Source organism: Dipodomys spectabilis, unplaced genomic scaffold (assembly GCF_019054845.1).
Source record: "Dipodomys spectabilis isolate Male_0828 unplaced genomic scaffold, ASM1905484v1 ptg000026l, whole genome shotgun sequence".
Taxonomy (NCBI): domain Eukaryota; kingdom Metazoa; phylum Chordata; class Mammalia; order Rodentia; family Heteromyidae; genus Dipodomys; species Dipodomys spectabilis.
The window spans coordinates 12978659-13005542 of record NW_024870703.1 but is presented as its reverse complement, the minus strand read 5'-3'; the positions used below and the strand labels follow the sequence as shown (position 1 = coordinate 13005542).

The 26884-nt window shown below is 36.5% G+C and overlaps 1 protein-coding gene across 1 annotated transcript in view; it reads right to left on the bottom strand.

The window, feature by feature from the left end:
• Heatr5b (HEAT repeat containing 5B) overlaps nucleotides 1-26884 on the bottom strand; it is a 76578-nt gene that overhangs the window by 45975 nt on the left and 3719 nt on the right. Inside the window, exons 3-16 of the mRNA XM_042675478.1 lie at nucleotides 24032-24243; nucleotides 19507-19615; nucleotides 17674-17823; nucleotides 16050-16221; nucleotides 14054-14211; nucleotides 12095-12344; nucleotides 10551-10706; nucleotides 9832-10082; nucleotides 7984-8095; nucleotides 5856-6008; nucleotides 4454-4553; nucleotides 3262-3371; nucleotides 1761-1924; nucleotides 766-941 (exon numbers count right to left, since the gene is read on the bottom strand). Coding sequence (XP_042531412.1) covers nucleotides 766-941; nucleotides 1761-1924; nucleotides 3262-3371; nucleotides 4454-4553; nucleotides 5856-6008; nucleotides 7984-8095; nucleotides 9832-10082; nucleotides 10551-10706; nucleotides 12095-12344; nucleotides 14054-14211; nucleotides 16050-16221; nucleotides 17674-17823; nucleotides 19507-19615; nucleotides 24032-24243 — 2273 coding nt within the window. The remainder of the gene's footprint in view (nucleotides 1-765; nucleotides 942-1760; nucleotides 1925-3261; nucleotides 3372-4453; nucleotides 4554-5855; nucleotides 6009-7983; nucleotides 8096-9831; nucleotides 10083-10550; nucleotides 10707-12094; nucleotides 12345-14053; nucleotides 14212-16049; nucleotides 16222-17673; nucleotides 17824-19506; nucleotides 19616-24031; nucleotides 24244-26884) is intronic.

Below are 26884 nucleotides of genomic sequence, written 5' to 3'. Positions count from 1 at the left end.
CCCTGAACACTCTTTTTTGCTTAGATATTTTTCAGGCAGTGTCTTGTACTTTTTTGACCAGACCTGTGGGGTCACAATCCTCTTACTTAGGCATACCACAAAGCTGAGATCATAGATCCATGCCACCACACCTAGCTTATTGACTGAAATAAGATCTCATTAACCTTTTGCCTAAACTATCCTTAAACCTCCATCCTCCTAATGTCTGCCTCCCAAATAGCTGGCCTAAAATTTTTACATTATCTTGAAGGCCTTTCAGTAATTCATTTTTCTTTTCTCTTTTAGAAAATCAAGAATATAAAAAAATGCCTACTCAAGTTAGGGATAGTGATTGTGAATATCAAATATAGCACACCAAATGCTTTTGGTATCTTAGTTCCCCAAGTTCAAGACTTGAACCATACCTCAGAGACCAATCTTATTACAGAATAAGCTCATCACCTATACAATTGTACAATAACAGAATTATCAAACTGATACCTTTAATTAAAGACCTAGTTGACTCAAAATTTCCAAACAAACCATTCTGATGAAAATGTTGCAATTCAAGACATAGTCCACAATAAAATGAATACCAAAGGCAAGGACACAGAGCTAAAACTGAATTTTCAAACTATGTAGACTCTGCTGCATACAATTTATCATGTACATATCACTTGTGTTAGCAAATTTATGAAAGTATTGTTTTAGTTGTAGCTCACAAAAATCTACTGTATGAATATAGTTTACATTTGGCTAAAACTACCTCATTGACTTGATACTAACCGGTGTTTGTAAGAAACATGAGGAAACACAACACCAAAAAGAGCCACAGAGGCATCAATGACTGAGACTCCAAGAGGGAGAGGACCAGGTACAGCTTCTCCAGCAGGTATTCGTAAATAAATAGAGGAAGGGTCATGTTCCAGAGCCCCACTTCCAGATGCACTATTTGGCTGGAGCTGCAAAGAGTAACATGAAAGTTACTTAAAACTAATTTAGAAAATTTACTTGCTAAGAATTAGATATGAAGCTGGGCATAAGACAGAAAACTAATTAAAAACCAGTGATTGCAGGTTTGAGAGTAGTCCAATGGTAAAAGGCCAGGCAATGAGCAGATAGCCAGCTGGAATCCCAGTCTTAGACAAAAAAAGGGAAAAGAAAAAGAAAAAGAAAAAAAGAATCACTGTATCTAAACTTCTTTAAAAACAAAAATACATTTTGGCCATTAAAAAAACAATTACCATTAATAACAATATATAGGATTTTAAGAAAAGTTTTACTCATTCTGAAACATTTTTATACAACCTACTTTGATGTGTAAACAAAATAATATAAGCAATACCTAAGCCCACAAAAAAAACTTAAAAGAGGGCTTTTGATCTTTTTAAAAAGCACACTTAAAAAATGGTATACTCAGTGGGCAAAATAGTTGCTAAACTTATAGTCTAGTCACTCTCTCATTCCTCTCCAACCTGCTGGAGGCATACCTCAAGTCATACAGCACCAGCCAATGAGTGAAAGCATCAAAAACCAGTTACAATTAATTTTGCTACAACTAACATAGGATATCACACAAACAATACTAAATAAACACAATTTGCCAAATTCTACTTTTTATATTTTTCATCACCTATCTACCATCATGATTCTATCTGTGTCTAAAAAAGTTAAATGAAAATTAAACTTAGTACGTGATATTCTCTTTTAAATGAAAAAAGTATATTAGGACCCTTGTTTTAGGTTAATCTGGCATTTCATTTTCCCTTAAGGCTTACTACCTGGTCTTCAATTGATTTATGATCAGTTTCTTGAAGCCAGGAACCGAGAAGAACACTGTCATCATAGTGGCAGAGGGATCGGAGGAGGGAGGTAGTTGTGTTGGCTGAGTTGTCAGTCAAAGTGAATTCGGCCACCAGTTCCCTAAGAAGTGCATTGAACGATCCTACAAAAAAAATCTTCAGATTAAAAATTATAATTTTCATGAAAACTACAATACGCTTAACAAGAATAAAGTAAGTATATATTCCCTCTTTTAAAAAAATCTATTTTTTTAATGGTAAGGGTTTTGAACTTAGGGACTCACATGTTCTAGGAAAGTGCTCTACCACTTAAGCCATGCTCTCAGCCCTAATTTTTCTTTTTTTAAAGATGGGTCTCAGTGGGGCATTGGTGTCTCACACCTATAATCTTAGCTACTCAGGAGGCTGAGATCTGAGGATTCAAAGCCAGCTTGGGCAGAAAAGCCCATTAGATTCTTATTGCCAATTAACCACCCAAAGTCCAGAAGTAGAGCTGTGACTTAAGTGGTAGAATGTAGCTTTGAGCAAACAAAACTAAGGACAGCACCCATGCACTGAGTTCAAGCCTCAGGAAGTTCAAGCCTCAGGAACATCCCCCTTACCCAACAAAAGATGGGGGGTCTCACTATGTCTGGCCAGAACTCTTTGGGCTGAAATGATCCTCTTGTCGCAGTTTCATAGGTAGTTGAGACTAGGGTATATGCCACCATTTAAAGTTTTATAAGTAACTATCAATAAAATTTATGTGCATCTGGGACTTGGTTAATACATGCAAAATTATATTAAATATTTTAATACATCTTTTAGTATATAAAATGTCACTTTTTATTATTGTATATGCCTTAAGAAAAAACACAGAAGATAAATCTTTTATTTTAAATACAAAAAATGCTACACAACATTAATTACTGCTCATTGCCAATGTCATGCAAATACTGAACTACAGCTACTAAAATTCTCAGGCATAGTTATTTAATATTAATATTTTACATAATGTTTTATTTCTACAAAGTATATTACTAAGTCTCCCTTCAGGTTCCTAAATTATAGGATATATTACAATGTATATGAAACAGTTTAAGATATTAATTGAAAGTTCAGATACTGAAGATAAACCAGCTAAATCTCAATCCAAGCTTAGCTATTTACTAGCTCTGACTCAGAGAAGTTACATTATCTTGGTCTGTCTGGGATTCTTTGTTATTAACTCATAAGCTAAGTTTTAGAATCATAAAACTAATATAAGTAAAGGACTTGGAATGGCAACTAGAACACAGTAAAACATCAACAAGAGTGAGCTCCTTAAAAAAAAGAAAAAAAAAGAAAAAAAAAAGAGTGAACGCCTTTACTTGAACTTTTGTACAACAGTGGCCTTTTTTTCCAAATTGGTTCCATGGGATTCTGGTCAGACTCTTTTAACACTGAGGAACTGTAAGAGCATATTGAAGAATTTTTATCAGATACTTCAAGTTTTTTTTACCTTCGTAAGTTTTGGGAGGTAACAAAGCCAAGATATCATAAAGTCTTAAACGGACCATTGCTGCACTAGCTTTCAGATGTGCTCCATGGGCTTTAATTACAGATGGAATGCTAAAATAGCAAAAGCACAGTTAAGATCAGCTTTGTAGAATAAGCATTACCTATTAATGTTTGGCAATATATTGATGTAATGTCAAAGTACATTGATAAGTATCACACACATTCACTTTATTTTATGATATTTACCACTGGCAGCAGAAACATGTTAAAATACATTTATATACATATATTTTTTTTTTCTTAGTCGGTCCTGGGGCTTGAACTCAGGACCTGGGCTCTGTCCCTGAGCTCTTTTGCTCAAGGCTAACACTCTACCACTTTGAGCCACAGCTCCTCTCCCAGTTTTCTGGAGATAAGAGTCTCACAGATTTTCTTGCCAGGCTGTCTTTGAACCAAGATCCTCAATTCTCAGCCTTCTGAGTAGCTAGGATCAGGTGTAAGCCACCGGCCACGAGCGTACATTTATACTTTAATTAACATCAGAAATTCTAAGCCAGGTATCAGTGGCTCACACCTGTAATCCTAGCCACTCAGAAGCTGAGATCTGCAGACTGTGGTTCAAGGCCAGCGGGGGCAGGAAAGCCCATGACATTCTTATCTCTAATTAACTACCAGAAAACCAGAAGTGGCACTGTGCTCTAGAGCTCAAGTGGCAGAGCTCTTGCCTTGAGCTGAAGAGCTGAGAGACAGCACCCAGGCCCAGAGTTCAAGCTCCACGACTGACAAGAAAAAAAAGAAAAGAAAAAAAGAAATAGTTCTTAAAAAGTCACTTTTGCAAAAATTCAGTTTTGTGTAAGTTCTACATAAGACTTTTTTTTTTTTGGGGGGGGGGGGGGTCCAGTCATGGGGCCTGAACTCTGGGCCTGGGAGCTGTCCCTCAGCTCTTCAGCTCAAGGCTAGCACTCTACCACTTGAGCCACAGCGCCACTTCCAGCTTTTTTCTTTTTACTTATGTGGTGCTGAGGAATCGAACCCAGGGCCTCAAGCATGCAAGGCAAGCGCTCTACCACTGAGCCACCTTCCCAGTCCCCTAAATAAGACTCTTAAAGGAAGTATAAAATATGCTTAAATGAAGTTTTAATTTGTTAATACATAAAACAGGATGGTACCCTGTTATAATTGTTTATACTTACTGTGACATCATAGTCATGGCACATTCAATAGGGGTCATTAATTTCCGAATCACATCTTCAGTTAGGAGCTCAGGACAGTGTGCAACAAAACTCCTCATGGCTAGAAAAAAAAAATTTTACAGTCAGATTTACAGCAGCTTTTGTGAACCTGAATATACTTTAAAAATTGCATAAAAGTACTTATACTATGAAATATTATTTTAATCATAAAATATTTTGAAATCATATCAAATTGAAAGGAACACAGGTAACAACTCCAGAGAAAATCATTACAAATGGCTGGAAGAATGGACACAAATGAAGTGGGAGATTTGTCTTAAGGAGATCTGCATATATGGGAATTAAGATGATTACAAAGAATTCAGATAGAACCAGAAATTACTAGAATGGTCCAGTGAGAAAAAAATATCTTTACTGGCTCTTTAGCAATAAAGCTAAGACTGAAAGGCCTCTCAGGTGTGTGGGAACACAGCTGCCACCCTGCCCTAACACCCCAATGTATGTATCTCTCCCAGTGTGAGAAAAAACAAACAGGGAATGAATGAATTCTAATGAAACTAATGAATTCTAGTTACCAAATACACAAAACTTGAGCCTTTCCTGTAAATTTCCAACTTGCACACCAAGCAACTGTGTCCATCATTTGTGTAAGGCTGATGAAACCACTGTATCAGTTTACAGATTTGATGACAATGTAGAAAGAAAGAGGTATTTTTTCCATTATGAAAAGACTCACTAGAAACTGAGTAACTCTAGTACTTCAAATTTCTTTTTTCTGAAATATTTTCATTTTTTTGTGTGCCAGTCCTAGGATTTGAACTCAGAGCCTGGGTGTTGACCCTGAGCTTCTTTTGCTCAAGGCACTCAACCACGAGCCACAGCTCCACTTCTGGCTTTTTTTTTTTGGTAGCTAATTGAATATAAGCACCTCATAGACTTTTCTACTCAGGCTGACTTCAAACAACGTTACTCAGATTTCAGTCTCCTAAGTAGCCAGACTACCACAGGCACCTGGTTGAAATAATTCCAATTACTAGGAAACTGGAGTTATCTATAGGGCTTCTCTCTCAGTCTACAAGTGTATGGATTTATCATTAGATATTAAAATAATAAGTTCTAAAAGTGCTTATCCTTCATTTGCATATATTTTAGTATTTCAGTATTTTTTTTTTTTTTTGCCAGTCGTGGGACCTGAACTCTGGGCCTGGGTACTGTCTCTCAGCATTTGAGCTCAAGGCTAGTGCTCTACAACTTGAGCCACAGCACTACTTCTGGCTTTTTCTGCTTATGTAGTATACTGAGGAATCAAACCCAGGGCCTCATTCATGCAAGGCTCTACCACTGAGCCACTTTCTAAGTCCCTCAGTAATATTTTGAAGGTTCAATATTTTCAAGTTCTTACCACATAAAGCTCCAGCACGACCTTCTAAAGTTACCTGCCAGGTAAAAGAATCACCCCGAGCCTTCTCAGCCTCCAATTCCTTTAAAGAACGAGGGAAAACATTTCGCCACAATAACAACATCTTGGGCAGATGGTATCGAACAACAGATGGTCCTAACCAAGATAAAAAAGAATACAAAACTGTAAGCATATTTTACTCTACTTTTTTTGGGGGGGAGAGGGGGGGTCCGGTCGTGGGGCCTGAACTCTGGGCCTGGGCGCTGTCCCTCAGCTCTTCAGCTCAAGGCTAGCGCTCTACCACTTGAGCCACAGCGCCACTTCTGGCTTTTTTCTTTTTTCTTATGTGGTGCTGAGGAATTGGACCCAGGGCCTTGAGCATGCAAGGCAAACGCTCTACCACTGGGCCACCTTCCCAGCCCTATTCTACTTCTTAATCCCTAGAATTAACATGAGTTTCAAAGTAAGTGTGTGTGTGTGTGTGTGTGTGTGTGTGTGTGTGTGTGGAGTGCTATCCTTGGGCCTTGAGCATGCAAGGCAAACGCTCTACCACTGAGCCACCTTCCCAGCCCTATTCTACTTTTTAATCCCTAGAATTAACATGAGTTTCAAAGTGTGTGTGTGTGTGTGTGTGTGTGTGTGTGTGTGTGTGTGTATGTGTGGAGTGCTATCCTTGGGCTTTGAGCATGCAAGGCAAACGCTCTACCACTGAGCCACCTTCCCAGCCCTATTCTACTTGGGCTTTGAGCATGCAAGGCAAACGCTCTACCACTGAGCCACCTTCCCAGCCCTATTCTACTTTTTAACCCCTAGAATTAACATGAGTTTCAAAGTGTGTGTGTGTGTGTGTGTGTGTGTGTGTGTGTGTGTGTGTGTGTGTGTGTGGAGTGCTATCCTTGGGCTTTTTTGCTCAAGGCTAGCGTGTGTGTGTGTGTGTGTGTGTGTGTGTGTGTGTGTGTGTGTGTGTGTGTGTGTGTGTGTGTGTGTGTGTGTGTGGAGTGCTATCCTTGGGCTTTTTTGCTCAAGGCTAGCATTCTACCACTTGAGCCACAGCTCTACTTCTGGATTTTTGTGGTTAACTGGAGATAAGACTCAGAATTTCCTGTCTAGGCTGGCTTCAAACCTACATCCTAGATCTCAGCCAACTGAGTAGAATTACAACCATAAGTCACCTGTACCTGGCCTGATTTTTTCATCTAATGATCATTAAAAAAAAAACCTTTAAAACATGATGTCAGTTTAAAAGTACCAGTATTTTTAGTATCAAAATATACAAAAAAACTATGCAACTATATTCAGACTAGTAGAATACACATAGTACACTAAAATGAATAATAAAATCTACCTGAAACACATTGTATAAGGTCTTTTCCACATATACAGTCAGACATAGAAAATATAGCTATTCCAGACATATACAGTACATATTCTTCCATTCTGGGAAATGTATATAGTTAATTAATTATACAAAAACATATTAAGCACTAAGAACTTATACTTCCATTGCTGAAACATTCATTTAACACACCACTTACATACTAAACATAAACTTCTAGGAAAGAGTTACTTTTGTTTTCTTTAGAAAACTAGGCTAAAGTATCATTTCCCATAGATAGAAGATTAGAATAGTGAACATACACACTTTGTAAGTAGCAGGTAAATATGTAAATTAAAGAGTAGACATAGCTTATTACAATAGTATGTGTTTCTGGCTTAATAGATCCTGCTCAACTATTCCCATATCTAAGACTTATCATAGCACTTAGGAAAGTTTAGCACATAATCTTCCACAAGCAGCACCATTTATATGTGACTTTCTCATTCTTAAATCAGGACTTCATTTAGGAATTGGGATTCCCCAACTCCCATATTCCCAACTCTTTTCATTAGCAATAAGCTCATAAAGTAGCAAATGGTTAACAGCTATTCTTTCATTAAAGGTGAAGCTTTGGTAAAAGCTTTCTCATTGAATGTCCTTGCATAGATGTTACCATAGGATAGAAAAGGAAACATTATTTACAACCTTATTACAAGACTAGACTATGAAGATTAATACTTTTAAATTAAATTTGCTTTATAGTGCACTGACAATAACACAGTAAACTAAAAACCTAGTCCAATACAATTGTACCTAGAGTCATGAGTGCTCCAAGTAAAAGCCATCCGGCTTGGGTGCGCTGTAAAGACAATCTGCTATTCTGGGCAGCAGTTCGTAACAGATCTTCAGCAATACTAACTACCATCTGCAAAGAGAAGCTTGCAATTAGATTTTAATCTATGAAAGTTGATGAAATCAAATATGACAATAGAGAACTAGCATATTTTATTTCAAAAGAAGTTGTCCTTTCATGGTGTTGGGATCAATAAACTTTCAAAGTCAACATTAGAACCTCCAGAATGGTACAATGTTCAGAGTAGTTCGAGCCGGTGGCTCCTCAGTTGGTATCTTGACACTGACCTGGAACAATCTAATCTCTCTGCTTCAGTTCTGTCTTGTTAAGATAGGAACGATAGTGTTACCTATCTTATTCTTGTGAGGATTATATAAATTAATGCACCTGTTCTTAAGCTAATATTATGAGAAGATCTTTCTCTGTTTAGAAAAACAGAAAGCAGGATGCAACATATGATTAAATGACAAATAGTAATACAGATGTAGTAATATATTAGAATAGAAGAGAATAGAATGGGATTTTTTTTTGGTTTATTTTTTATTCTGGGTCTCACTATGTATCTCAGGCTGGCTTTGAACTCACAATCCTCTGGCCTCCTGAATGCTGGTATTACAGACATGTGCTACCAGGCCCAGCAAGTAAATAGTCTTAACGAGAATTCAAGGAGAGTGAATTTAAAATGGGCCTCTAAACAAATAGAGGAACAATAAATTCTATTGTAAGACAGTTTTGGAAGCTGAAATGGGCATAGAAAAAGCATATGGAATAGAGCAAGTGGAACATCAGAGCAAACATGAACATGCTGTAGAAAAGATGGAAGAAAAAGACGGATAATCAATGAAAAAGCAAACATATCACAAAATGAGAAGGAGGCTTTAGGGTCCTCAAGTAGTAACTATGAAACTTGTAAGAATGAATGAAGCTGGAACTAATGTCCCAGGAAAAATAATTTAAAATCTAGCTGCAATCTATTAATATAAGGTTTTATGTACCTAAGAATCCTAAGAAGGAAACCATAATAGTAAAATATAGAAGAAAATAAAGAACAGATTAAAACCACTTAATTTTTAATTAAAATGCTATATAGGGCAATAGCATATTCTCCTACCATCTTTGAATACAGTAATGCTGACTTTTATTTCTAAAAACAACAAGAACACTGGGCACAGGAGCACAGACCTGTAGTCCCAGCTATACAAGAGGTTGAGGCAAGAGGATAACTTGAATCTAGGAATTCAAGGCCAGACTTGGCAACCAGGCAAGATTTAATCACAAAAAGAAAAACAAAAACAAAATCCTGAGAAAACAGTTCTGAGTTAAAAAAAATTACTACAGGCTATTTTCCCTCTAAAATAAGTTACAACATGTTATATTCAGAAAAAAAACCATTATATTTCCTCATTAGAATTAAATATCCAGGGGCTGGAAAGATGGCTCAGTGGTAGAGTGCTTGCCTTGCATGTATGAGGCCCTGGGTTCGATTCCTCAGCACCACATAAGCAAAAAGAAAAAAGCCGGAAGTGGTGTTGTGGCTCAAGTGGTAGAGCACTAGCCTTGAGCTGAAGAGCTGAGGGACAGCACCCAGGCCCAGAGTTCAGGCCCCACGACTGGATCCCAAAAATAAAAAAATAAAAAAAAAAGAATTAAATATCCAATTTTTAATTAGGGTCTGTTAGTATTATATTCTAGTTACCAAATAAAACTGTTGTCATTCCATCTCCCAGCTAAACATTAAAGACAGCAGTGCTCCAGAAAAAACTGCAGCCCACCTGAGATCATTCACACATCCAAGACCTCTGCCTTACCTTTCCTTTGGCATGAGGAATGCCCAAAGGACATTGATGAACTCCACCTAACAAAGCAGCCATTGCAAAACTATATCCACTAACAGCTTCAGGTGAGGTTTTCAAGTTGTTGAGCCGCTCCGCACACCTGTCTAGAAATGGTGTCAACTGGAAAGGTAGTGCCACAGCCACACAGCGCAAGCACCAAGCAGCAGCAAGCCGGGCAGCCATGCTGGGGTGAAGAAGCACTGAAGTCACGATCTCCAGAAGTCCTAAAAAGAAATCCTCAGACCATCACGCCATACTAATGAAATATGGTTTCAGAAACCAAAAGCTATGTGTGACATAACCACTAAAATAACAATCACCATGATTTCACAGTTCCACAGTTTTGTCAAAACACCATTTTTATGGTTCATAAGTACTATAAAGAAACCTTTTACAGAGAACACAGTACAACTGTGTCCAATAAAATTAAAAGGGTATATATGAAATTAAATCTTCAGCAAATTTTAATCATTCTTAGAAACAATTCTCCTGACAGTTCTTGATTTTTTTCCCCAAGCTTTATTTTATTCAGTATTTATTTAATTCAGTATTTCCTATAGCAGGGAAAATTAACCTAATAATCTAAACTACTTATTACATTAATAAGTAAGCAATCAGTAGTCAAATATCAACCATATATATGACTTGAACCATGGTACAAAAGCGTTTTGGCCAATGATTAGATATCATACCTATAGATGCTTCCTGAATAAGAGGAGAGGCTGTAGCATTCAGGCTCTGCACCAGGCTTCCAAGTTCCTGGAGAGCACAGACCATCACATGCTGGCTTGCTGCAATATCTGCTGCTCCAGATTTGTTTTCACTACTAGTATCATTCACTACTGCTTCTGGAAATATAAAATCATGTGTCTGATGTGGGTAGCTGAATTGCAATATGATTTTTTGGTCTACACAATTTGTACTTTTATTAAAACCACCTTAGTGTTAAAAAAAACTATGCAGGTTTTGCTTAGGGAAGAACTTGAGTAACTAAGTAATGGAATGACTTATAAACCACTGTTCAATGAATTCTCGACAATAGCAAAAAATATATCAGCTATTCAATAACTACGACACTTAAAACAAGGACACTTCTTAGGTTTCTTTACAGGTATGTACTTGGATAGAAGGAATAAGATCTATAACATCCTATAGTAAGGTAGCATTTAAAACTATAGCTGCCAGACATTGGTGGCTCATGTCTGTAATCCTAGCTACTCAGGAGGCTGAGATCTGAGGATCGTGGTTCAAAGCCAGTCCGGGCAGGAAAGTCCATGAGACTCTTAGCTCCAATAAACCACCAGAAAACCTGAAATGGAGCTGTGGCTCAAGTGGTAGAGCACTTGCCTTGAGCTGAAGAGCTCAGTGCCCAGAGTTCAAGCCCCACAACTGACAAAAACAACAACGAAAAAAAAAAAACACAAAAAAAATCTATTGCTAACAACAATGTCCTATCAGGGCTAATAACATGTATAATTGCTCCTCTCTAAATTTTTTTTTTTTTGTTTGCCAGTTGAGGGGGCTGAACTCTGGCCTGGCGCTGTCCCTCAGCTCTTCAGCTCAAGGCTAGTGCCCTACCACTTGAGCCACAGCACTACTTCGGGCTTTTTTCTGCTTATGTGGTGCTGAGGACTCGAACCCAGGGCCTCATGCGTGCAAGGCAAGCACTCTACCACTGAGCCAACTTCCCAGCCCCTCTCTAAATTTTTATATTGGACTATTATCAAGTTTAGGGGAAAATATGTGTTTAGTAAACAAGAGATTCTAAGCAGGAAGTTCACAATAGATCAAACCAATGTGCTGCTGCATTTCAGGAGAATTGTAAAATCAGTACAGACACTAGAAATAAAACAGAAAATCTAACTTTACATATACACATTCACATTTGTAAAAATCCACTATAATAACTGTTTTAATAACAGAGTACCCAATAAGAATTACTATGAAAACAGTCCAGAAAGAAATAAAATAAGAAAATTTATTTGAACTTTAAAACTCCATTGTTATTATAGACTGTTTTAACCTGAGTACCCAGTAAGAATGAAAACAGTCAGGAAAGGTATAAACTAATAAGATCTATTAAAAAGTAATGACAATAACAGTAATCCCAGCACCTGAAAGACTAAGGAAGGAGTATTGAAGCTTCACTTGGGTTACATACCAAGACTGTCTTAATAAAAGAAAAAAAGAAGGAAGAGGAGGGGGACCACTAAAACATTCTCTGATGTCGTCTTACCTACTGCTTTCATTTGTTTTCCGATAGCTTGGCAGATCTCCTTAGCAGCTGCTATCTGGGCTTTCTCGCCCAACAAACTGCCCACAGTGGCTCTCAAGATGAAGGACACACATCGTCTTGAGTATACAGCCTCCACATGTGTTTGTGTTGCCCGAGGATGGGAAACCAGATCAAGTACGTGGGACAAAAATGTAGCAAAGCTACGCTCCAACCACTGACCACCCAGTGTTGTTACAAAAACAACATATGCCTATGAACATATTAAAACACAACTTCAGATTCCTCTATACAAATGAGGAAGCAATTATAATAAATAATGGCAGCATACGAAACAAATTATACTGAGGAAAATCATCAAAACGGAGAAAACTGAATCGGGTATGGTGGCTCATGTCTGTAACCCTATGCAGGAGTCAGAGGCAGAATGGATGAGAGTTGGAGGCAAAGTTAGTAATAACTTATCTAAAAAAGAAAATTACAAAAGGTACTGGAGGTGCTAGAGATGGACTCAAGTGGCAGAATGCTTGCCTGAGGCCCTATGTTTAATTTTGAATAGTTCAAAGACAGAGAATGAGAGCGAAAGTGTGTGCATGAGAGACAGAAACAGAGATTGAAAGTGAAAAATTTTAGAACTTCTAGTACAACAATTACTGGTATTCTTTATTAAAATAAATCTTAGGAAAAGAGTTGTATGAAGAACATAAAGAGTAGTGAGGGCAGAAGGAAAGCTAAATTTGCTCCAGCGATCAGTAAGGCAACAGGATGAAGATAAAACTTTTTTTTTTTTTTTGCCATTCCTGGGGCTTGAACTCCAGGCCTGGGCACTGTCCCTGAGCTTCTTTTGCTCCAGGCTAGCACTCTACCACTTGAGCCACAGCGCCACTTCCAGCCTTTTCTGTTGATGTCATACTGAGGAACTGAACCCAGAATTTCTTGCATGCTAGGCAAGCACTCTACCACAAAGCCACATTCCAAACCCCAGATAAAAACTTCTTATCCTAAATAAACATCAACTTATCAGTGTAGTGCATTTAAGACTTTCTTTATAGCATACTTGTTTCAGGGACAAGATGTAGTTTACTTTGCTTTAGGGACAAAATGTAGGTGTGGCAACTAAGATCATGAAGATCTAATTCATTTTATTAGGTACTAATTATTATCAAATCATTAAGTGTAACTTTTTTTTTTTTTTTTTGGTGCCAATACTGAGCTGTGAACTCAGGGTCTAGAGCTCTCACTCAGCTTTTTTTCATTCATGATTGGCACTCTACTACTTGGGACATATTTTCATTTCAAGCTTTTTGCTCATTAACTGGAGATAAAAGTATTGCAGATTCCTCTGCTCAGGCTGACTTAGAACACTGATTCTCTGATTTAAGACTCCTGAGTTAAGTAGGATTTTAGGCACAAGCTATGTGCACCAGCTTGTGACATCTCATTTAAATTCTTTTTTTTTTTCTTTTTTAGGTCTGAACGTGGGACTCTGTACCTGATTCTTTCGCTCACTGGCTAGTGCTCTACCAACCGAGACATGCCTCCAACCCCATTAATGTAAATTATTTTGAAACTACATTACATGTGAGATTTAATCTTATAATTACACTGGAGGCTCATCAATGAGACTGAATGTAATCAAAACAGAGATAAATTATTTTTAGCTATAAGGTCATTGAAGAATATGAGTTTAATGCCTCCAGCTACCAACATCTGAATACTGATTTACCTTATATCTCATCTGTCTCCAAGTAAAACCTGGGAAATTTGGTTTGGTATGTAGTGAATATAGTGGACATAGACTTATTTAAAAGAACCTATTGTTCCATATAAACACCCAATTTGGAACTTTAATTCATTCATTTGGTACCAGAAACTTTTGAAAGAAAGAAGACAATATTAAAAAATCTGTGTGAACTATTACTTGGCAACAGTCTGAATACAATATATGAATATAGTACAAACCTGTGTGACTCCCACTCTTACTTCACGATTAACAGACCCTCCAACTTTTAACATTTCTCCACCACTTTTTAAGAAACCAGACCCTCCACGAAGAAATCCTGTGGCCATGAGTTCTAAGACTTCATCAAATGTTGCTCGTTTCACATTTTGACGCATTACTTTAAGAAAAAAAAGTGAATTCATAAGCAAATGTCTCTGAAGTGAAATCTGCATTAATCACATTTTTAATACTTTAGCTTAAAATTTCAACAAATTATTTTTAAGAATACTACAAGGGGCATAGGGCCATTAAGTTTTCTGATCATCTTAAAATTCACAATGTACTTGTAAACCTGAACTCAATTCTGAAGCTAGAAAAACAAGACATTAAAAAATAGAGCAATTTGATAAATCCATGTCCAATAGTTTAATAATGATGATCAACCTGTATAACACAACAAAGATGAGGCACACCCATGGCAGACCCTCTTATTTCCCAACAGACAGGGATACAAAATGACATTTCTTTGTGAAGTTAATGGTCTTCATTTCAGTCCAATGGATTAAAATGCAACTGAGAATGCAACCAACTTTCATCCCTGGTATCCGCTGCATAGTGTATGTAAGTTCTTTCACACAAAGGAACAAACATAACCCTTGCAAAAAATTATAAAGAGGGCATATAGAACCCATGGTCAAGTATATAGGAATTGGAATCTAACTGCCTGGGTTAAGAATTTCAGTTTCACATTTAGAAAACTTTTTTTGTGTGCGTGCCAAAACTGGGGCTTGAACTCAAGTTCTGGGCTCTCAATTAACTTTTACTCTCAAGGCTGGCTCTCTACCATGTCCAAAAGAACAATGTTTAAAACACGTTACAAAATCTTGTAGAGTCTATTCTTATCTATAAAATAGGAATAACAGTGGTACTTAAAATGTATAAGACTTTGGGAGGTTAAATAAAGCAATTACATAATTTGTTTAGGTGTCTGACATATAGCACTTAAAATGGTACATCATTCTTTTTTTGGGGGGGGGAGGGGGAGGTCCGGTCGTGGGGCCTGAACTCTGGGCCTGGGTGCTGTCCCTCAGCTCTTCAGCTCAAGGCTAGCATTCTACCACTTGATCCACAGTGCCACTTCCGGCTTTTTTTTTTCTGCTTATGTGGTGCTGAGGAATCGAACCCAGGGCCCCATGCATGCAAGACAAGCGCTCTACCGCTGAGCCACCTTCCCAGCCCTGGTATATCATTCTTATCATCTAGTGAAATTATTATCAATAAAAATTAAGAAACCAAAGCTCAGAGAAATTACATAGTGTCTCACATGTAAGAAACATAAACCTACCTAAACCTTAATCTTACTCTTTTTCCACCATGCATTGGTGGGGTAGGGTTAATAACAACAGCAGAGCTGGAGTCCCTCAGCATTTGCGGTGGGTATGCGTTATTAGTATGTTCCACATCTTACTCTAACCATCCCTGAAACATGTCCAGGGAAGTGTGAGACAGAGAAGTCACTTGAAAAATATCAGTGGTGGGTTCAGGGTATGGCTCAGTTGAGAGAGCACCAGCCCATGAAAAAGCATCAGGTACTGAGTTTGAGTCCTAGTCTCACACACAAATAATTAGTACTGCCTGATTCAAATAATGGTCTGAGAAAAACAGAAAATTAATATTGCAGGAAAACTAGGAATTTTCCAGAAACTGAAAGTAAAAAATTAGAACATAAAGTATTAGAATTTAATAGCCTTAAACATTATACAAAACCATTTCATAAATCTTACTTGCTCAAGTCCCACCAAATTTCTAAATATTGTTTTGTGTATTACTGTCACAAAAAATTCTTAATAATATCAAGAAAATGCCATTTGAGTTCCTTCATTTAATGCTAAAGAAATCTAGCAATTTAAATCCTTTGAGGTGACTGGCCTACAAGAAATAACTAATTTAGAAGAAAACATTCTATACTCCTTTCAGTATCTGTTAGAGAATGTATCAGAAGTTGACAAACAATACCTGTTGCCTGTTTTGGCATCAAGGCTGTAGCCATGACTGTTCCTAACAGTTTAGATACTGCCACTCGTACCCCGTAATTTGAGTTTTCCAAAGCCTTAAAGCAGAGAGTGGCTATGTTTTCCAGTTCAGCAGTCCACATAAATACAGCTTCATTTTGTAGTTCCAGAAGGCACTGGAAATAAAAACAAAAATGAACCTAGAACTTCTGCTTCCAGAAATGGAGTAACAGAACCAGATTCATGCTCTCTCCTGAAATAAAACAACTGAGCAAAATCTATTAAACAACAGTTCTCAAGATACTGGAAAATTGAAAACTGTACACCAAAATTCCTCATGGACAAAAATGTTCAATTTTAAGCAACTCTAACAATATACAAAAACAATCAATACATCATGACTAAGTGGTTTATCCTAGGAATGCAAAGTTGCTTAAAATCTTCAATATAGTAGCAAAAGCCTAAAAAGAAAAATCTTACAATCATCTCCATAAATGCTAAAAAAGAAATTTAAGAGAATTCAAGTAAATTTAGGTAAATTTAAACAAGATTAATAGATTGTGTCAATATCCTGGTTTATACACTGTACTATACTTCTGAAATATATCATTGGGAGGATCTGTTTCAAGCCAGCTAGGATAAAGTTAGCAAAACACCCTATCTTAAAAAGAAACATAAACAAAAGAGCTAGAATATAGCTTGAATGGAAGAGCACTTGACTAACAAGCTCCAGACAACATACTCAATCCCCTTTACCACCCAAAAAAAAAGCAGTAGAAAAATGAAAATATAGCTCATGGATTGAAAAAAAAAAACAGGTCACAAACTGAAAGAAAATATTACAAATCATTTATCTACTAAAGAACATATTTAAAAAACCTATAAAGCACTATTAAAACTCAACAAAAACTCAAAGCAATGGATAAAAAAATCTGAATAGCCCTTCAAAGAAGATATAAATGGCAAATACCTGAAAATATTCTATCATCAGTCATCAGGGATATGCAAATTAAGCCACAATGAGTTACTTATATCTACTACAATAGCTAAAAATGAAAGATTCTCAGTAATATATTGGCAGTGAAAATGCAGAAGAAATGATGGAATGTAAAATGGTGGAAATATAAAATGGAACAGGTACTTCTGAAAATAAGTAGTTTCTTTAAAAATCATATCATATGATTCAACCACTCCATTCTAAGTATTTACTCAAATGAAATGAAAGAGTATGTCCATGCACAGATTTTTGAGGACATCTGTGGGGGGGGCAAGGGGGGAGAGGGGAGGTGTAAAGTAGTCAAAACTAGAGGTTACTCACTCATAATAGGTAATGGACCAAGTTAATATGGTATATCTATACAATGAAATAGTACTTAACAAAAAAAGTATGAACTACTGATACATGTAACAATACAAGTGAAGCTCAAAATAATGATGCTGTGAAAGAAACCAGAAAACCATATATGTACAAAGCAGTATATATCATATAATTCCACCTATATGTAATTCTAGATAGTGAAACTAATGCATAATAAAAACATGTTCATAATTTAAAAATTAAAAGAAAACAGTCATTGACTATTAAAAAGCAAGTAGGGTAAGGGCCAACATTATAAACTGGCACTGACCTTGGCCACTGCACACCGTACAGCCATAGATCTGTCAGTCAAGAGGGACCGGGCATTCTTGTAAATATCACGATGAGAGGAAGCTGCTGCACCACCCAATCCATTTAGAACCTTCTGTAGACTCATTAAGATTTCACTTCGCCCTTGAGACTAAACATGTACATAAAGCAAATCTTTAAAACTATATTGTAAAATAAATTCCATATTAAACGAAACATACCAGACACATCATTTCTCTCAGATGAATTATCTTACCTCCAAATGTAACAGTAAGTAATGAAAGATAAAATATTCTAAAAGCAGTTGAAGAATTAATTTCCATTAAATATTATTGGAGAAATTAGGATACAAGTAACCATGTTTCAATGTTACATGACATACTGAAAAATAATACATTAATAATATGAAGAGATTTAAAGGCTTCAATATTACATCTTAAGGGTTCAAACTTTCAGAATATAAAACATTAAGTAGTTATGTAATATAAGCCATCCTAAAGAGAAAGAAAAAAACATCCAATACAACTTGTCATAACTCAGTCAACCTCTTGATTCTGGTATTAATCAGAATACAGAATCTTATTCTTATTTTTAAAGTATACTTTAAAGGTATATTATGGTACTTTAGGTCAGGGACTATGTCTTATTCATCATTGTATGGCTAATGCCTGCCAATATGTCCCTAATTCTTACTTAATTAAAAACAAGCAAAAAACAAAGAACAAAAAACAGACAAATGGTGCCAAGGAAAGCTATTCACTTGAGAAATTTTCGTTTTTCTGGACAAAAGAAGCAGATTCAGAGTCTAGCTTAGTCTATTTTTTGGTCAACCTAACATTGGCGGGAATTTATGGGAGTAACACCAAACCAACAGGACAAAACAGAACTATTTTTACTTGATCTTAGCTGTCAGGAGTTGTACTGTGTGTCCCTCTCAAAAGTAAGTTAACAAAATGGGCACCAGTGGCTCATGCCTGTAATCCTAGCTACTCAGGAGGCTGAGATCTGAGGATTTAGGTTCAAAGCCAGTCCGGACAGTAAAGTCCCCGTGAGACTCTTATCTCCAACTAATCATTCAAAAACCAGAAGTGGCACTGTGGCTCAAGTGGTAGCACGCTAGTCTTGAGCTGCAGAGCTCAGGGACAGTGCTGAGGACCAGAGTTGAAGCCCAACAACCGACTAAAAAAAAAGCAAGTTAACATTTTAAACACTTGTACAGTGTGAATGCAACTTATTGGGGAACAGATAAGATCAAATAAAGATGTCATACTTGATTAGGAAGGAAATTAATCCAAATACTAATATGATTATAAAACAAGACAAACTTGTTTGTGACAAATAAGGCAGACTGGAAAATATGTCTACACACCAAGAAAGACCAGGGACTTACAGCAACAATTAGGAGCTAAGAAAGAAAGGAAGTATTCTTCTCCTAAGCTTTCAAAGGAAGCATGGTCCTGCTGACACTAGAATTCTGGCATCTAGAGTCTATAACTGCGAGACAATACATTTCTGAAATCTTAAATCACTCAATCTGTGGTAATTTATTATAACTAAATTGATATACTAGGTTCAGCACAAAAAATAAAATACTAACCAAAAAATAAAGCTAAGTGAAAAATAATAAACTCGTTATTTGTCAAGGAGAAGTATTCTCTCCTCTTTCCCTAAATTTAAGTTACCATACATAAAAACAAAGAGCATATGATAATTTGAAACTGCTTTCTTGCTCAGCAATGAGTACCACACAATGACAGAAAGAAAGCAAAAATTTTAAGACATCTAGCTCTTGCCACAAGCAAAATATTCAAATAGTATTTGTTATACAACTTACCTCTGCATTTTTCAGAGATTTCAAAAGATTATTCACTGTTTCTGGAAATGCACTACCTAATATTCTCCCCATTTTTTCATAAAATGCTCCAACACAAGCCACTGCAGCTCTGTAAAAACATTTTCACTGGTTATTATTCAGATTAATACTACAATTTTTTTATTACATTTTTCTCATTTTCAGAAGACGGTCTGGATTTCTCTAGGGTACTTTTGCCTATAATCTTTAATTAATTTTCAACTTCAAGAAACACCTAACTTACTCTTTATAATCACAACAAATGCTATAGTTGATTAAAATCACATTCTTGATAAGTATGCAAAATAAGTATATATGTACAAAATAGATGAAAACCATATGTTAAGAAGAAATTTTCCTTCTATGAAGACTTCCAAATTATATCAATCCACAGTGATCCCTTTTTCTCTCATTATATCTCACACTCAATGTTAAGCACTCATTTGATAAAACTATTTGTCCACTGTGTTATGACTTGGCTGTTTGTATGCTCTGTCTTATCTTGCCAGTGGACATGTAAACACAGACAATATATTTTATACCTTTGTATTACTCATAAGACCTGCCATTTAAGTAATTAGCACATTTAAATAATACGTTATTATTTCTAAACTGTACAATTTCATCTCCATTACTTTTAGTGAAACATTTGGCTCTGTATAAGAAATACAGTAACACATCTCTTCAGGAACAAGGAAGCAACTCCACCATCACTTACGTCAAGTAAGTGAACACTTGGGAACTTAGCAGAGAGGCAACAGAAAGACAATGGTTAAGAACATATCATTAAACTTTTGTAAATCTACACCTATAATCCTACAACCTGCCATGTAATAGCCATGTGACTTGAGCGAGTTACTCTATAGTTGAGAGAGGTCAAAAAATTTTTGGTCATAATCATACACATAATAAGTAGTAGAATCAAGAAATCAATTGCTGTGTTTTTTATTCCAAATCTCATGTTGTTTTCTTAACACTCTACAAGCTGACAATAAAGTTAAAAATGACAGATGTCCCATACCAGAATATATTGCAGAATTTTTAAGTAGAACCTCTGAATCCACTAAAAAATACACAAATGTTTGATATATAATAAATTCTATTTAACCAGCACCGCAAAATTATGTGTTTACAATGAATCAAAGAAAGTTTGGATAAATGGGACTGCATTAAACGGTTAGCAGAGCTTCTACCTGGCAAAGAACATAACAAGCAAGATAAATAGAAAGCCCACAGATTGGGAGAAGATCTTCACTAGCCATACAACAGACAAAAGCCTCATATCTAAAATAATACTTAGAGCTCAAAAAATTAAATTCCCCAAAAACAAGTTCCCAAAGAAACAATTACCCATTAACAAGTGGGCTAAAGACTTAAAAAGAGGGCTAGGAAGGTGGCTCAGTGGTAGAGCTCTTGCCTTGCATGCATGAGGCCCTGGGTTCGATTCCTCAGCACCACATAAGCAAAAAGAAAAAAGCCGGAAGTAGCGCTGTGGCTCAAGTGGTAGAGCGCTAGCCTTGAGCTGAAGAGCTGAGGGACAGTGCCCAGGCCCAGAGTTCAAGCCCCACGACTGAACCCCCCCCCCCAAAAAAAAAAGACTTAAAAAGAGACTTCTCTAAAAAGGAAATAAAAATGGCCAACAGATATACATGAAGAAATGCTCAACATCTATGGCCATAAAAGAAACACAAATCTAAACAACATTAATTCCACTTTACCCCAGTTAGAATGGCCATTAGTAAGAAATCTAAAAACAACAGATGTTGGCAGGGATGTGGCCAAAAGAGAACACTACTACACTGTTGGTGGGACTACAAACCTGTTCAGCTACTCTGGAAAGCAGTATGGAGGTTCCTCAAAAGACTAAAGTAAAGCTCCTCTATGACACAGCAATTCCACTCCTAGGCATTTACCCAAATGAACAACAACAAGGCTACACTAAAGCTACCAGCACAACCATGTTCATTGCAGCATTACTTATTATAGCTAAGATATGGAACCAACTCAGATGGCCCTCAGTAGATGAATGGATCAAGAAGATATGGTATATATACACAATGGAGTTCTATGCTTCCATCAGAAAAAATGACATTTTTTGTCCCATTTGTAAGGAAATGGAAAGACCTGGAAAAAATTATATCAAGCCAGGCACAAAGAAAACTAGGTTGCATGCTGTCCCTAATTTGTAATAACTAGAATATGTCTATGATAGTTTTAACAGAGGATCTCAATAGCCCAATTGTTAAGTGCATAGGACTATATATAAAGAAGTATATCAAAACTGGGCACCGGTGGCTCACACCTGTAATCCTAGCTACTCAGAAGGCTGAGATCTGAGGATCGAGGTTCAAAGCCAGGCCAGGCAGGAAAGTCCGTGAGACTCTGATCTGCAATAAATCACTAGAAAACTGAAGTGGCACTGTGGATCAAGCGGTAGAGCACTCGCCTTGAGCTGAAGAGCACAGGGACAGCGCTCAAGCCCAGCGTTCAAGCATCACGACCGACCAAAAAAAAAAAAAAGTAGTGTATCAACACGAACTCCAAAAGGTTCTTATGTTCTGTATGCAGTTCTTTTTTAGTTTTCTGTACCCTTTACCTTGTATATAAGTTTATTGGATCCAAGGAAGGAAAAGGGAATCACAGAAACAGCAGGGCAAAGGATAACTAAGGCAACAGTGATACTTGGAAATGAACTATACAAATTGTGGGGGAGGGAATAGGGAGGAATAAGTAGGGGAAAATTAGGGAGGGGGTAAAAGTGCTTAAAAAGAAATTTACTCATTATCTTACTTACCTAACAATAACACACCCCCTAATCACTTTTACAATAAAGATATAAAAATAAACAAAAAAAATTATGTGGGAAGTGGTGCTGTGGCTCAAATAATAGAGCATTTGCCTTGAGCTGAAGAGCTAAGGAACAGACAAGCCCATGACTGACAAAAAAAAAAAATTATGTGTTTATTTACTAAGTGGTAAATTTTTGCTTATGGGGTGCTGAGGAATCGAACCCAGGGCCTCATGCATGCAAGGCAAGCGCTCTGCCACTGAGCCACCTTCCCAGCCCCTCAGTGGTAAAGATTTAAACCATTAAACTATTAACACAGCTTCAAACTCTGTAAACTAGAAAGCACTCTCTAATCTCCTATAAAACCTTTGAGATCTATATATGTCCCAAATAACACAAAATCTAATTATATCTAGGCAACTGACCACAGACATAAAATTCAGCATCCAGGTGTGGGATAATTTCTGTTTCCTCTGAAAGCTACTACATTGGTTTTGGTTCCTTGAATGTTGATGTTCTAAAGTTGTACCCTTGGCCATATTCTTTTCAAACAATATACTTTCAAAAAAGTTTTACTCATATTAAAAGGTTCAGTCTACTCTCAAATCTCCATTTTCTGTTCACCCAAACCAGATTCTCAATCCAGATCTCTGACTTCCAGACCAGGACTTCCAACTGCCCACAACACAGTCACTGGGACATTCCCATTTCTACTACAAAATCAGCATGCTTAAATTGAACTTCTTTAATTTCTCTTTCTGAAAAGTACTATAAGCAGGCCATTTTTGTTTCCTTTAACTACAAACAAATTGGTAAACTACAGCTAGTAGCCAAGCTCGCCAGCCATTCAATCTGCCTCATTTTTGTACATAGAATTTTACTAGAAGACAGCCATATTCATTCATTCAGTCAGTCATGTACTGTCTGTGCCAGAGGTAAAAAGCTTCTACAGAGATGTTTAGTTCACAAATACTTATTTGTTTCCACAAAGTATGTTGATTCCCAAACAATCAGCCACCTTTCCTCCTTCTATCTTAGTCCTATCTAACAACCCCTGACAAATTTCATGTATCTTTCTCTGATGGCTCTTACTTGAGAAGCCTTCCTGACATACCCATATCATAAGTAAACTTATTTAGGCATTATTTTCCCTCCCACTATATCCTTCACTGTAGTAAAATGATTTTCTTATTTGACTCAGTCATAGGCTTCCCAATAGATGCTAGCCTTAAAAATTTTTCTAAACTATATTTGTTCTTAACCCACACTACAACTATGAATTATGGGCCTATGAGTTAACTTAATCTGAAAGTCAGCAAACTTATAGGGAAAATAGTCTCCATCTCAGTGATTCCAATCTGCCATTCCAATGTGAAAGCATCTACCATGTATATGGGAAGGCATATTCCAATAAAATGTATTTATAAAATGCATTTTGCCTATCCTTACCTCAGCTTTTTCACTGAGAAAGTCTTTCCATCTCAGTAAGAATATCTGTATCCAAATTTACCAGAACACCTGTAACACCATTGCTGACACATATTGATTTTCTTCCTAAATAAGCCTTATTCAGATCTATTTAGAACTGTTACTGTTAGCAGTAAACCTCTGGTTCTTACCTGCCTGGAATCATTATGGTCAAGTAGTCTCCCTAACTCATTTACTATGGAAAAAAAAAAACAAAAAACTTCAAGGGTGCCTGTCAAAGTAAGTACTTACAGTTTTGTTGGTAAGTAGGCTGCAGTGTCATCTTTATTTTTGATAATGTCATTACATTTATCTAGTGTTTGAAAAACAGTAAAAGAATCTCCAATGCTATAAAGAGCTGCAAGATTTTTGGCTAATAATTTTCGTGTAGGTGGTCCAGGTGAACTACTTATTAGTCCAGTTAATTGCTCAACAAGTTTTTTCTGTTTTTCCTTTACATCAGTCTGTTAAATAAAAGAATACCACAATTTAAAAACAACTTTTGTTATCCTCCTGGTAAACACGAGACGCTTAAAATTTAAAGAACTCTAATAATTAAAATCTGTATTATATTAAGCATAAACTATAAATGAAAAAAATTAAAGATACAAAAGTTCAATGAGAAATGATCTACTTTTTACTAAAGTTCTCCTTCCTCTCCAATGGCAAAAAGTTAGCCTCAGATAAAAGTAATTACTCTGATCCAACGTTTCCAGACCACTAGAATATAAAACAACGCAAGATGCAAAATACTGGTGCATGGACAACTGATATAGTGGACCTCTGCAAGGTTTCTCCTATAAACAAAGAGTCAGTAGTTCATAAAATTACAGGTCAGTAAATGAAACCAAAAGAATCTCTGAAGAGATCTAGGCAAAGAAATATAATACCCGTAATGAATATCTAAAATTCACTCATTCAAGAAACATTTACAGCATGTATCTAACTGTCACATTGAAATACCTTTGTACAAATAATTTATGCTAATTAAAAAATATTGTCCTCTCACTGCTTGCCATGCAGTATTCTAGGCACTGGGATGTAACAGTTATCAAAACAGAAAAATTCTTAGTCCTCAGAATATTTGCATTCTGAAGGGGAAGGAAGAGCTTACCAAATAAATGATTAGTTTAAGTGCTTGTTGTTCATTATATAGATGGCTTAGAAAAGACGTCTCTGAATAATGAAGGAAAGAGCTTTTATTTAAAAGAAAAACATTCCTGAAAGCAGGAACAAGAAGTACAAAAGTTTTTGAGGTGAGAACATGCTTAACCTATCTGAGGACAAGAAGACTAGTTTAGCTGGGGTCAAGTGAGAGAAAGTTGCACCAGATGGTCAGAAGGGACCAGAGTGCAGTGGGTTACACCAAAGAATGTTGTATTTTATCCTGAGTCAGAGTTGTATAAGAGGAGAAGGGCTATGATATAAATATTTCAACAGCCTTACTTGGGCTGCCAAGAGTGTGCTATATAGTTTGTGGGTGAAACAAAGTGAACAATTAGGTAATCCAGATGAGAAACACAGATGTAAATGATAAGAAATCTGGATATATTTGTGGATAATACCACAGTATTTCCTAGTGATTATGATGTGAAGTGAAAAAAGACAGAAGGAAATGGCTCTGAATTCTAATATATAATCCGATAAGTTAATCATGTTTATTTCCTGAGATACAAAACACTAAGAAAAGGGCACGTTTCAGTGAGGAAATGAAGAATTATATTTAGATAAGTTAACTCAAATATTCCATTAAGATAAGAAAGTAGTTCAGTAAGAAATCTGGCTGGGCCATGAGGTGGTGGCTCACGTCTGTAATCCTAGTTTCTCAGGAGGCTGAGATCTGAGGATCGAGGTTCAAAGCCAGCAAGGGCAGGAAAGCCTGTGAGATTCTTATCTCAAATAAACCACGAGAAAACGGTAAGTGGTGCTGTGGCGCAAGTGGTAGAGTGCTAGCCTTGAGCTGAAGAGCTGAGGGACCAAGCCCAGGCCCAGTGTTCAAGCCCCACGACCGACCAAAAAAAAAAAAAAAAAAAAGAAAAGAAATCTGGCTGGGCATCTGTAATCCTAGCTACTCACGGGACTGAGATCTGAGGACCAGGTTTAAAGCCAGTCCACAAAAGAAAGTCCTTGAGATTCATAACTCCAACTAACCACAAAAAAATTGGAAGCAGAGCTGTGGCTCAGTAGCAGAGCATTAGCCTTAAGGGAAAAAAAAAAAGGCCTAGGCCTGAAAACTTCAAGGCCTAGGAATTAAAAAAAAAAAAGAAAAAAAGAAAAGAAATTGGCTATCTGTAGTCCTTGTTAGTGAAATTGTAAAATTAAGATTAAATGATATTACTGAAGAGTATGTGGGGATAGAAAGCAAAAAGAAAATCTAGGGTTAAAAAAGAGCCAGTAAAGACAGTAACAGTACCTAATGGATGGAATAGGAAGGAACTAAAAGTCAATTCTGCCTTAAGAAACCACTAATGGGAACCACATTGTAAAAGTGTGTAAAGATGATAATCTACTTTTATTTAGAAGGTACACAATATTCTTATTAGTATGCCTCATAGTTTAGACACATGTTATAAACTTATGTGTTTCTTGATTTCACAAGACTGAAAATGAATTGTGTTTAAAATGCTGACGATCAGCATTTCAAAAGAAAGGCATAGATAAAATAAGACAGAATGCTGACCATTATTTTAGACAATGTGAGATCAGTGGTGGCAGGACAAAAGCAATTTCAGTGGAAGGAAGGTAGGAAATGCCCAGTAGCAGAAGGCTTGAAAGAAAATACAAATTTCTAGCTAAAAGATTTCACATGAATACAAATTCAACTGCCTCTCTACAATCTCCATTAAAGTCATAGGCCAACAATAAGAACAAAAAGCACAAATATATAAGAATAAAGAAAATAGGAGAGAAACCCAAATAAAATTTGTAAGCCAAGAGTTCCCAGTAGGGAAAGCCGAGGAGAGACCTAACTTGAGGTATTCTATAACACTTTACCACCTCATACACACATGTGAAGCCCTGGGTACCTCTGGAAGGGGAAGTAAAACTGTACTTAGAAATGAAGGGAATGCTTGAAATCTTTTTAAGAAGTTGTAAGATGTATCA